Below are 13,334 nucleotides of genomic sequence, written 5' to 3'. Positions count from 1 at the left end.
AAAACGTTCCAATGCAGTAGGATTATGATAACGTTGCGGCGGAACCAGAAGTTCCATACATATCTCACAGATGGCGCTTATCTGTGCCGTTGGTTGCACCACCGCCATTGCCGCTAAAACGTTAAATTCCTAGGTACATAGAAAACATATGAATTCTGTGTTACCTGTAACTCTTCGAGTGTGGCCTTCCTAGGCCGCGTGCGTTCAGTCCTGGCCGCAAGGCCAGTTTCACACAGGCGCGCCCACACTGACTGCAGGCGACCACCGTGCTCCGGGTGAGTGGGCGCGTGGGCGCCGCATGCGCAACTGAAATGGAAGTGAGGATTTGTTAGGTTTCTTCGAGTTGAATTAGAAAGTGATAGAAATGAGACAGTATCCAACAAAGCACGTACATTTAGGGGTGATCGATACCGATTTTATATCAATTTGTTCTCTCTCGCTCTTTCGCACCCATAATTTAAACTACTACCCTTAAGTTTCACTTCTATCATTTTGTTATCTATCTATTTCATCTTTCCCACGCATCGCGGATCCGTTTCAGTCTCTGCTTCAAGAGTCTATTCCTGTACAGTTTTCAATGAGGATCCTTACCCATGTTTAAGCATGAGCGCGTCGTACGCCAGCCCCGTGGCTGGTGACCGCGCGCCGACGAGGGGCGAGCTGAGAGCGCGAGCCAGCGGGGCGGCGTGGGGGGCGGCGGGCGGCGGGGGAGACGAGGGGGGCCGGCGGGACGTCAGGTCGATCACCTCGCCCTCCTCCTCGCGCAGCTGCGCCGCCGCTGCGTCGTGTGCTCGGGTCAACACCTGCGGAGTGCGGCGTGTCAGTCAAAGATTTGATGTCAAGGGGCTGGTTAAGGAGCTCAAGCTTCAAAAGTATCTGGGTCCACTCCTGACAATTCGTACCAAGCCAAGCACCGTTATACTTGTTGAGTGTGAAATTATTCCGGGCACATTGTTCCTAGGTACCTGCTTGCCTTATGATCAATATCTTCTAATATCGAGTCATTGATAAGACGACAGTCTCTGCTAAATGTCTATTTGTGGAAACCTATAATTGGCTCCCCTGCATCGTATGTATTTTTATATGTATATTGTTTAAAGTAGCTGTTGGTTTTCCGAAAAATAAATAAATAAATAAATAAATTGTTAGCCCAAAAATTTGCTACGAGAGTAACATCGGCCATCAAATTATCCCACGCACACATAAAGGACTCTTCAATTCTGAACTACGTTTCAACACTACAAACTGCCTCGTAACTGAACAGGACAAAACAATCAAATAATGTATGCATAATATTTTTCTTATTTCCAAGTAGTTACACCAGATCATGGAGCTCTGTCATGATAAGTACGCAAAAAATAATTCATGTGTTGTAGTTATGTCATACCGTCTTTCGTATCTGGTCGCGCAGGTAGTGGTGCGCGGAGGGAGGGTGGTGCGGATGCAGCGCGGGGTCGCCCAGCGGCAGCGGCGCCGAGTGCGTGCGGCCCAGCGGGCGCTTGATGAGCCGCGGCCCGGGGGCCAGCGCTGAGCTGGCGAGGGGGGAGTACGCTTCTGCTTCCGAGACTGGTGGTAGCGGCACGCCCACCTACGAGGGAATGTTCAGTTCGACTTGTCTTTTGTAAAAAACAGGATGCAAAATTGGTTTAGTTTTAGATGATTACATTACTTCTGTAGACTATGATGATTGTTGAGAATAAGGACCTCAACCATGACGAGGGAACCCGAAAAACCAGGTTAGGTAAACTGGTTTAAAAAATAAATAAGAACCGTATTGCTCTTGGGGTTCCTCGCGAACGTACAGTGTATTAGTGCGCGTATACTGACCGGCGGCGGAGGCGGCGCGTGCGGGCGGCCCAGTGAGATATTGGGCATAGAGGGCGACGAGAACAGCAGCTCGGGAGCCCGTGATAGGGACTCCTCCTCCTCGCGAATAGGGGCGGCGCCACCTGGTGGAGACCCCCGCGGGGACCCTGTCTCGCAATCTGAAGACATCAAATCATCATTAGCACTACACGGACACAATTGACGCCTGTACTGGGCAGAATGTCAAGACACCAAAAGACACCCTGCAGTAGAACTTGTTGAAATCAGGTAGGTTATCGTTATCGTCCATATTGACAGACATCAATTTGGACACTTTGGACAATGTATGAACCCTGGCTTACGTCCTGGCACCCAAAACAACCCACATAGTGTAACTGATTTTCTTGTACCAACTATACGACGTAGAAACATAACAGGGTAAAGTCTCTTGGTGTCATTTTATTTGGTGGTCTGGGTTAGAAGATCTCATCAAAACAATCTAAAATACAATATTGGAATATGACATTTGCACATATAAAATTGTCAAAATAAAATATTGATTTTTTTTGATGAATTGCTTTTGGCAGAATCATCGTTTCTGAACGATGCAGCCATAAACAAGAAAAAAGTTGAAGTTGATGAATTGATGTAATCCCTCAGGCCTTATAAGATCTCATGGGCATCATATCCTATAAACAATTTGCAATAGTAATTTGATTATTTCTAAATGTGTGTGCAGTATGTTTCAAGACATACATAATACGTCAATCGACAACATTTAATCAAGACGCAATTAGTATTAGTAGACAAAGTTCAGGATCACAAGATACTATGTGTCTGAATAATCATGTCACCATGCTGTCAAACATCTGTAATTCCAAAGGGGTTTTGTCCATAAATGGCAGGGGTTGTTGGCCAAGAATATTATTCTGTATTTTATGTTGTTACAATTTTTTGACGGCTGCAGTTTAAACATTTTATCCGTTTAACAATTTTGGTTTTATAAAACATCATTTTATTCATACCAGTTAGAATTACGCGAGGTTGTTATGTTAATGTTATTGTATACTTACTGCGATGCTTGACGCGCGTCTTGAGAGGGCGACGCGCGAGCGGCGAGGCGCGGCGCTCGATGACGCGCGCCTTCAGCCGCACCTTCAGCATGTTCGGCTCCGACGCTGCGCCAGCGCACACCGTGCGGTTAGTACACACGTTTATGCTACATTATGTTGCTAACTAGTACACTACCACACTTGTTAGTTAATTAATTATTCTTGGATTGATCAGATTTTACATTTTAAGTTTGAGAGAGAGGCCAGCGTATAAAATGTCATTGACGCGTTGCGTCATCCTGGAACGTATCACGTTGAAATCGACATACAATGCCTGGATGGCTTCTCTCTGATTTGGAATCTTTCAGCAGCGTGAAAACTTTGAAAACTGGGAAGCGCAAACACCTCCTTTCAAAATGAACATTCTGTGTTAACTTATAGTTGTGGAATCTTCATAAATATCAGTATTCTGCGGCATAATTATTATTGTAATTGTGGAAAAGATGCCTTACTGGAAAATAAATTGGTATCATATTTTATGATTTAGCTCAGATTTAAATGTTAGTTCGATGCAACACACGAGCAAAAACCAAACGACGACCAAACTGCGAGGTGTTGTCGAATTTTGACAAACAAAAGAAATGAATATTTATTAAAACAAAAAGATACCTTTGAGCTGCAACAAAGTAAAAACACATAAATTTGTGAAAGCATAAGACATAACTACCCCTCTAAAAAGGGATAGAAAGCTCGCCAAAATTAACAAAGTTCCTATGACTTACCACTACACATTTCCAAGCTTTGTCAAAATTCAACAACACCCCTATCTGTAACATCCCGAGTAACAACCGCTATGTACTGACCAGTCTTCCTGAGCGGGTAGTCAGCGGGCGAGGGCGTGGGCGGCGCGTGCACGGTGAGCGGCAGCGGCGCCGCCAGCCGATACGGGTGCGTGGCCGCCGACGTGGTCGACGTGATCGACTCGCCCGATGACGATTTTACTATACCCCTATAATAGTAAGAACATTCCTTGTTAACTTGGAGAAGGCAAAATAGTGATGTTGGAAGGTGAGATTTAAGCTTGATGACATCTGAGCATCCGTGGTCTAGTGGTTATCTCTAACCACGTCTCGCGTTCGAACACTCTCGCGTTCGGCTCACGATCTGAAGGTCCTGATCAGATTCTCGACATGGTCGAAATCACTTTGGCTGTTCTTTATAAGGACATTGGAGGCTTGTCACCTGATTGTCCGAAAAATTAAGATGGGCAAGGGATTTGAGAAGCTGATTCGACTATGGAACGCGTTCGCTTGTTCAAAAAAATGTAAGGCATACCTAACGATAGTCGAATCCCCGATAATAAGAAGGTTCCCAATGGAATCCGCACTTAAGATTTAATCGCTATATTCAGAACATACAATTAGTCAATGGTATCGCTTGTGTATTCTGCAGTGGAGGTTCTAGATAGGAGTCTTCATTTGACATATTTTTCATTTTTTTTTACGATAAGTAAGTGATAGGGATAGGATAGATCCATAAAACTATATAACACAATGAATTTCGTTTTTATAGCACTCTTGCAAAACTTGAAACTTGAGTTAATATTCGGGATTTGAACATGCAGAGTATTACGAATTTTCTAATTTATTTTTCTCTTTATATAATATAATGTTTCTTACCAATTTCTATAGGGTGATCCAGGTACTGTTCCGTTAGCGTTTGCAGCAGCTTGCTTCTTTTTTAAGAATTCCTGGAACATTACAAAAGTACACAATTAGCTACTTGTCTTAGGAAAGTTTTGAGAAGACCTTCACTTAGAAAAAAAAGAAAGAATTAGAATAAAGAACATAGTGGTGCGGATACTCGCATATCGCTGGCTATTCAACGCGGAAACCCAGCCAGCATTATGTGTGCATTTGCGCCAGGTACGATTGGTGGCTGGCTTTTTAAGTAAGGTTTTGTATATTATTTGTTTTATTAGAACAAGAGAGTTGATAAAGAAAAGTTAACTTTGAACTGTAGTACCTGCAATTTCTGCTTGACTTGCGTAGACGCGTTGGCACTGGGCTCGTGCTTGTCCTTCTTGCGCAGGAGTTCAACCCTGTCGCGCTCGTGCCGCTCGCGGGCCTCGCGCGCTTCCCTAGCCTCGCGCGCCTCGCGCAGCGCCGCCTCTTCCATCGCCTTCTGTTGCTCCCACAGCTGGAAGTGTCGGTACTCAATTCACATAGTCTGGCTTACACTTTTATTACTGCTTGGGTTTGTGAGGGGTTGATGACCTCGTGGACCTTACCACAAGAGATAAATGGGTGGATAAAAACAGTAAAAAGTGTGACCAAGAACTTAAGATTTTTATTAATGCAGGGGTTTGTGAGGCTGGTTAATTATTGACCTCACAACAAGAGATAAGAAGATTGGGTGTTCTTTTGGATGGATAATAGCAGTAATAAAAAGAGTGGTTACTTTATATTTATGTGCTTTGACTTTGTTTTTATCATCATAAACCGTGTGAACTGGTTCGTTGTGTACATATGTCATATCTGACCGTCCTTCACGATTAACCCTGACATAACAGCTATCAATATAATTTAGTATCAAATGGTACGAAATTTTAACTTCTTATATCTAGCTTCTGGCGTACCATAACATTTAAACACTAGATACTTAATAAAGTGTAACGAAACATTTAAACAGTTCATGAATAAGCAATGTTTACAAGACATTTTGATTGAATTCAACATACTTGTGGTATGAGTCATGAATGCCAAACGAGTGACAAGCACACTAACATGGCACCATCGCTCCGGCATTCTGGACGCTCTCCACATAGCCTACATACTTCCATCGTGACCACACCATGACTCGACCACCAACTATTCAGGAACTGCGCATTTTTAATAATTCTATTTTCTTCCGTGTCTATTTTAGATAGATAGAACAGCATTTTTCCCACTCGCCGTCCCTATCTGTCTTCATAAATATTCAGTAGTGGATAGTGACATCCCAAATTAAAGTTCCACCGTCGAAACTGTTTTGTTCGCAACGAAATTAGCATTTTGAATTACCGTTCTCTTTTTAATTAATTATCGGCCATGCAATGCAAATTGTACCACTTTGAATTTAGTATACCTACTTTCTCTTTTTGGACTGTGTACTTTTAGATTTCCCCTGGACGGTTTTCACTATACCCTGCAGTGGAACAGTGTGGTGGAATATGCTCCATACCCCATCCAGTTGATTTAAGAGTGCCTAGGATTGGGACGTATATAGGCTATTTGTGTTTTAGCATTCACTACTTGACTGGTTTATTTACCGTAGCATGATCAGAGTGACATATCTCTTGTCTCTTTCGTACTAAGCTGTATCCCATTAGTGTAAAAGAGACATAATTATCGTATCGACATAGTTGTCGTCGTCTGATTGTCTGAAAGTAAGATGTTCCGTGCTTCGAAGGCACGTTAAGCCGTTGGTCCCGGTTACTATTTACTGATGAAAGTAAGTAGTCGTTACATGGGTCATGTCAGGGGCCTTTGGCGGCTCAGACACCAGGGTTGATGAGGTTGGTAATCCACCTATCAACCCACAAGAGAGAAGATCGTCTCTGACGTACTAAGTCGTATCCCATTACTGGGAAAGAGGCATATCTCTCGTCTCTTTCGCGCTAGCCTACTTACAATATCTCTATCCTGCTGTCATGTTAATGCTATGTTATCTCTATAGAAAGTTTTCTTATAAAAAAAGTATGTCAAAAGCGAGCGCGTGTAAGGAGTTATGCTGGGCCAGTCTTGCTAATATTTTGATGCATGATCTAATGTATGTATGATGTAATGTGGACCATTATCTCCATTCTCGGCTAATAATATCGCGTGTGCCACTCGCTTGTCTTAAACAACCGGTAGAATGTAACACTGACATGGTATTCGGCTCTGTCGCCAAATTAATTCTGATGATATTTGAATGTAAATTGTATCGGTGTTTTAGATTTAGATTGGGTTATTTATATCTGAAGAACTTGTAAATAGCGACATTTAAGGAGTAACATGATTACGTGCGTGCGTTCGTAAGTGATGGAGGCAAGATGATTGGACACCTAATAAGACCCGACGAATTTATTAAAAACATCATAGAAGGGTAGCTAGAAGGAAAGAGAGGAAGGGGAACAAGAAGAGCTTACATGGAACAGGTTAAAGAAAAACGTCACCGACCGAAGCGTCGTTAACGTCGTGTCTTATAGGGAAGTCAAGGAATTGGCCTTTGATAGACTGGAATGGAAAATGCTACACCCACGATGATGATGAAGGAGTAACTTAGGTTTCGGCAGCACTAAAACTCTATCTCTTTCTTGCGCTTATAGCAATTGAAGGACGGCACTAGTTTAAGGGATGTCAAACTAAAATTAGGTTCGTCTCCGCCTGCATTGGCATCAATATTTGAGTATATATTTATGTAATAGGTCATCACATTACTAATGTAAGAGCCACGCTCTTGTCGGTGTAGCGTTCTCCATTCTTCTCTATCAAAGACAAATTCCTTCACCTCCTTATAAGACATATTGCCTTCTCTTTAATCTGTTCCATGTATGCTCTTCTTGGTCTTCCCCTTCCTCTCTTTCCTAATACGTACCTAGTTAATAAAAATTACATACGTCACCATTACGTCGTCTTGCATACGTCTAGTTGGGTTACAATCTGAACCTCAAAAGGTGTATTATTTCATAAGTTTTGTGTCTGTAACCTGTTACGTGTGTTTATTAAATAAATAAATAAATAAAAATTGAAAAGAAATAGTACGATAACGGTTGATGAATGTGGAGGAAGCAAGAGAAGAATGTCAGGATCGAAGCAAATGGAATTCCATAGCTTCTACTTACCACGGTGAGAAATAGGCGTGAGTAGGTAAGTATGTAAAAAAATAGTGAGAAAAAAAGACCTCATGAGTTACGGAATAAACAAGAAATAATAAAAAAAACAAGTATCTAATGAATAATGTACCATTGGCACTTGAACGACAATGCAGCCACCTAATAATATGAAATCGTATTATTACCGTGAAAATAAGTCATAAATGTGAAATGAAACACGTGAGCCAACATACATTATAATAACGTTGGTTTTGTATATCTATACAATGGCATTTTGTTTAGCGAAATACTCGGCAGTGGTGAAGGCTGATCGTCCTCTACACTAGGGTTGCCTCGTCGTAGAATAAAGAATGATACTCCGTATAGAACGGTAACTCTCCCGCGCACCAATTTGTATCGGGCGCTGACTTCCCCCTCTCTGGGTCTTACTTTAGTCTTAAATGGTCGAAAGCCGGTAAGGAGTAAGGGGGTAACCGCGCGGACAGTATCTCGTTCTCTCTTACGCGTCTTGGTACTATATACGTACATAGTAATTCATAACAGTAAATAATGTAAAAATCACGAGAGAACTCCATTTTGACAGCTGTTAAATTCATAGGCAGTATGAAAAATTAAACATTCTAATCCTAATCATGACATTAAGAAAACATCAAAATAAATTTCACTCGTGATTTATGGCTACTTTATTTGCCGATTAAATTCTCCTATACAATCGCCTGAATGCAAATGAACGTGTCAAAAAATATTACTTTTAATTTCTAGCATGTAATGTTTTTATTTGTCGAAATAAAATATTTATTTCACAAAATGGCAACACTACACGTGTTGTGGCCCCAAATTGTTGACCTTGTGCGCCACACTCGCGATTTACAAACAAATTATACCGGTTTTACGCGTGTATGAGGATCTATTCGGAACAATCACGTGTGTGCAAACAGGATGGCATGCTCGAACGGCAAAATTGGTTACCACACAAAAAATAACAAATTACAGGTTATTTTGTTATGCAAACATCCGTTTCATATTGTAGTGTTGAATTCTGAATTTATTTTAACACGATTACCTCACAGTCTATCTCAAAAACACCTTTATTGACTGTCACTCAAGTTAATGCATTTTAAACTGTTTTAAAACCTTGAAAAGTGGATGACGCGACAATAACGGAGTAAGGCGTCACGATAAACACGATACCAGTAAAACCAAGGGAATAACAAACAAGGATCATTCACCTTTACAAAGATAAATATTATGTTGTTTACAATATACCTAATAACATAAACAGCTTTTAAATGTCGCACTGCTGGCCACATATCATACTCCACCACGCTATTTCCGTGCGTGCTTGTTTTTGAAAATAAGTGAACAGAAGTCTTAAATCTATATACCTACGACATATTGCGATCCAAAATTCGTAGGCATCGTATACAAAATTATGGCAACAAACGTTCCGCACAGTATTAGTATGACCAAATCCCTCCATTTAAAAATCCTCCTCCAGACCGATCCGTCCTATTAGATCTAGTGTCTTTTCTATTGCCTTTTGAAGTACAGTTCCGGCTTCTTTGCGCGCAGTAAACAGATGTATTAATTACTAAACGTGTACAAACTGGGAGTTCAACGTGCAAACGGCGCACAGCAGTTGTATAGCGAATTAAGTGGTCACATGCCACTGATAACGAAAGTCCGTCCTTACAGTCGTGTAAATAAACTACTTCTGGAAATTTACTTTCATTATTGGACAGGGAGTGAATAAAAAAACTCAGCTGCTTAACTTCCCGGATATGTCGTAAAAACTGGCAGCAGGATTGTGTGCTTTCTAATGATGGATCATTTTATGGGGGATGGGTCGATCGCCTGCCACCATACGGTTAATCGTATCCATCTTAAGATTTCCTAAAAGTGGCTGCAAGTTGTCGTCTGTTTGTTTGCATCTTTCTCGACCCCTTTAGGGATTGATTGAGTTTTTGTATGCTTGATCAGTCTGTACGTGTTTTTCTACCATTATTTTAGCAATCATTTGCTCACATTTCGTTACTCATTCGCTTTAAGACGTTTTGCATTTGACATTGCGTATTTTGGAAGGTCGTATGTAAAACGTATTATAATCAAGGGTAAAAAGGTGACGAAGCGTCAGATTTTGGAGCCAATAACAAGATAGTCTGCGGTTAGCAATATTACAAACTTGATCAAAGGAATCATAAGTTCTACAAGTTGGAGGATAACGTAGAGTTTTTTGGAATGGTATTGGATGCCAAAGAGTAAAAACTTGTTGGGTGCAGACACTGTATCGTTAGCATTAGAAATATTAGCAGACTAGAGATTCAACTCCTCAGTAGGTAAGTTAGAATAGAATAGAATAGAATATGTTTATTTATCAAAAAACTTAAACATGTATACATTACTGGCGGACCCCGCACTAGGGAAACCCTGTATCGCAGAGGTCCTGAACATTTGTTATTGCCAAACACTTTTAAATAAACCGGCGAGCTAGCCTTAACTGGACAGATCAATGATCGAGCTCTGTGGTTGTGGCTCAGAAAACTTTTCATAAACCTCTGAAAAGTCGTAGTCTAATACAAGTTGATGTGCTATACACATAAACGGTATTACACGTTTAAGGAGAATAATAATAACTTTGTTTTTCAACATTTGTCAAACAAAAAACTTAGCTCGTCTGTGACATTTTAAAGATGTTAAAACTCCAAAACTTATTTATAGTAAAACATCTAGTTTCCTGGCAAAAAGTAAACGCACGTTCAAATACCATAATATTGGGCAGAACCCCAAGCGATTAGAAAGAAGACAGCCCGCAGCCACCAGAGCCACACTCGAAGTGTCAACAAGGATATGATGATAAAAGCAAAGACATTGAAAGAGGTAATGGTGTCAGAAAGATTGTTCACCTTGAGGTGGTGCCTGAGCTGCTGCTCGTGCTGCTCGGCGAGCTGCTGGCGCTGCTGCTGGAAATGCTGCAGCAGGATCTCCTGCTGCAGTTGCTGCTGCTTCTTCAGCTGCAACAGACAACTCTTTACGTCACATACCACGCCCACGATTGGTGACGTTTGGATGCCAGAGAAGACTGTCCCAGACTTTGTTGTATGCAGTACCAGAAATGATGATCTGTTAAATTGTATAATTACAATACCGGATCAGAGTTCTGTCTCTTGCTAAAAATGAGTTCATTACTATATTCCCATTTGGGGTACGGTCACGAGCATTAATATGTATTACACTTTAGTACCATGTCACATTAATTTTTTTGACAAATTGAACTGTAAGGATGGCTTGCGTAAGGGTCTTTAAACACTTACGCAAGCCACCCTAAGTCTCACTAAATGTCAAATATGTTAGTGTGACAGAGTCCTAAACTGGGCCAATGACTTGATCAACTAAGTACCCTCGTTTCACCGAGATTTAGACCAACGTGTTAGGTAAGATTAGCCGCATGGTCGGCAGTGACGCTAAAAATCAAGAATTATAAACAAAATTGTATTTTAGTTTCATATTCGGTACTGCATATAACCAATCCTAGGATTGAGTTCGCTAGCATTGACAATTGGGAAACGGACCGATTTGGTGGATGTCAAATTTAAAAATAGCAGGAAATAGAAATAGTAATTTAAATAAATAAATAACAATTAAAAGAAAACACACTGACACTTCAAATTGTAAAATCAAACAAAGAAATAATTATTTGTACAACCTTTAAATTGATTAATTTCCCAGTCAACAAAAAGTTAGTCAGTTTTGTACCAAATCACTTTATACAACATGTCTCTAATATAGTTCCTTGTTTTGTTATTGTATAACAACAATGTTAAAAATATATAAATACACATTTACAACCATTATTCACATTTTGTACACCTGTGTGGGTGTGTGTATAGTGATTGAACGAGTCATCATCAGCCCATAACGTTCCCACTGCTGGGGCACGGGCCTTCCCTATGGATGGATAGGGAAATAGGGCCTTAAACCATCACGCGGGCCCAGTGCGGATTGATGGTTATTAACGACTGCTAATGCAGCCGGGACCAACGGCTTAACGTGCCTTCCGAAGCACGGAGGAGCTCGAGATGAAAACTTTTTTTTTTGTGGTCACCCATCCTATGACCGGCCTTTGCGAAAGTTGCTTAACTTTAACAATCGCAGACCGAGCGCGTTTATCGCTGCGCCACCGAGCTCCTCATTGGATTGAACGAGTGCGTATCATAAATGCGGAATCTTATCACAACGTACTCTTTTTGTGCTATTCGCATTACAGTGTCTTTCTGACTAACTTGATACACAGATTTCTGTGATATTAGTAGTTACAGCTGCCCGTAGCATGAATGTGGATTAATGCCATATTGCAAGTGCGTATTTTATACACTCAAGTGTGTAAGCATTTCTATGTTTTCGCAAAAGCGCATGATTTGTATTTACAAGCTTTACCCAATTTGTAATGAAACACTTCATGCTACGAACTTTATGTTTCTCACAACACGACCACAAAATATAGGTTACCTATTTCTGTGCACATGTCTAGGAAACCTATGTTTGTGACCCGTTTCCCGTCCAAAACAGAAGTATGCATTTCAATGTTCGTGTTTGCAGTGAATTGTTGTTAATTCTATATCTAAATAACACCTATTATGTACATTCTAAATTAATGCTAACTCAATAATGTAGACATTACGTGTTTAGTGTAACCCGTCACATACCACACCGAAATTTTGATTAGCAAAAACATTGTGTCACATTCAACAATACTTGATACTTTATACCTACTATACAACAATAATTTACTTACTAAACTACCCATATGCCAAAGTGTTATTGTACATAAAACATATTGATAATTTATATGAATACAGATATGGACAGAATTTAGGAAGCACTGATGACAACATTGATACAGTGAACGAATCCAATGTTCACATAGGACAAATATACTATTATTATAATTTATAAATGAGCATTTAAATGTTACTTCTGATATGATAAATTATACAATAAGTATACATAAATGAACTATGTACATATATATCGCTGTTGGATGTGACACTAGCGTACACAAATGTAAGGTAATGTGGACTCACTTGCATCAGGAAACTATTCTCTAAGGTTTGTTTCGCTCTCTCCGCGATATGGTTCTTTCTCGGACTCTGATTCTGACAACGAGAGCAAACACATGTAGGAAACTCCACTCCTGCGCCTTCCTCCCGCTCCAACACCAACCACCAGGGTCAGGGACCACGCTACCCACGGCAAATTTATTATTTAAATTCGCAAGAATAAATACACAAAGGCGATGTTGTTCAACTGAGTAATTACTAGACTGCAAAGTGAGTAACTATAACTATAGGTACGTACAGACAATCTTAATTGTGTTACTCTCGTGCGAATTTAAATATACGTCCTTGATACATATTGTCGTTAATGTTTGTTTAAATAGATAAGTTTTACGAGCAACGCGTGCATTTGGCAGATTTTGATTGTAAAAATAATTGAAGAAACATGTTGATTCTGTGGCAATAAAATGTGGAAACCTTGATACTCGGTGGAAAGAATCGGGGAAAATATCACGCCGCGCGCGGCTGGGGCGGCGTGCGCGCATATTTCGGGCGCATTATTTT

General features: G+C 40.5%; 1 protein-coding gene across 6 annotated transcripts in view; it reads right to left on the bottom strand.

Moving 5' to 3' along the window:
- Positions 1–13,334, bottom strand: part of LOC126372108 (histone deacetylase 4) — a 122,640-nt gene that overhangs the window by 6,909 nt on the left and 102,397 nt on the right. For 4 of the 6 annotated variants that reach the window (XM_050017685.1, XM_050017684.1, XM_050017686.1 and 1 more), the window contains 10 exons: positions 12,798–12,869; positions 10,620–10,727; positions 4,884–5,057; positions 4,538–4,608; positions 3,722–3,867; positions 2,880–2,984; positions 1,828–1,985; positions 1,388–1,588; positions 592–803; positions 165–306 (listed from right to left, as the gene is read on the bottom strand). In XM_050017685.1, coding sequence (XP_049873642.1) covers positions 165–306; positions 592–803; positions 1,388–1,588; positions 1,828–1,985; positions 2,880–2,984; positions 3,722–3,867; positions 4,538–4,608; positions 4,884–5,057; positions 10,620–10,727; positions 12,798–12,869 — 1,389 coding nt within the window. The remainder of the gene's footprint in view (positions 1–164; positions 307–591; positions 804–1,387; positions 1,589–1,827; positions 1,986–2,879; positions 2,985–3,721; positions 3,868–4,537; positions 4,609–4,883; positions 5,058–10,619; positions 10,728–12,797; positions 12,870–13,334) is intronic. The other 2 variants (XM_050017687.1, XM_050017689.1) reach the window with 2 other exon arrangements.

This window comes from Pectinophora gossypiella, chromosome 13 (genome assembly GCF_024362695.1).
Source record: "Pectinophora gossypiella chromosome 13, ilPecGoss1.1, whole genome shotgun sequence".
NCBI classification, from domain to species: Eukaryota; Metazoa; Arthropoda; class Insecta; order Lepidoptera; family Gelechiidae; genus Pectinophora; species Pectinophora gossypiella.
Note: the sequence above shows the minus strand (reverse complement) of the source record. Positions and strands in the feature narration are given on the sequence as shown.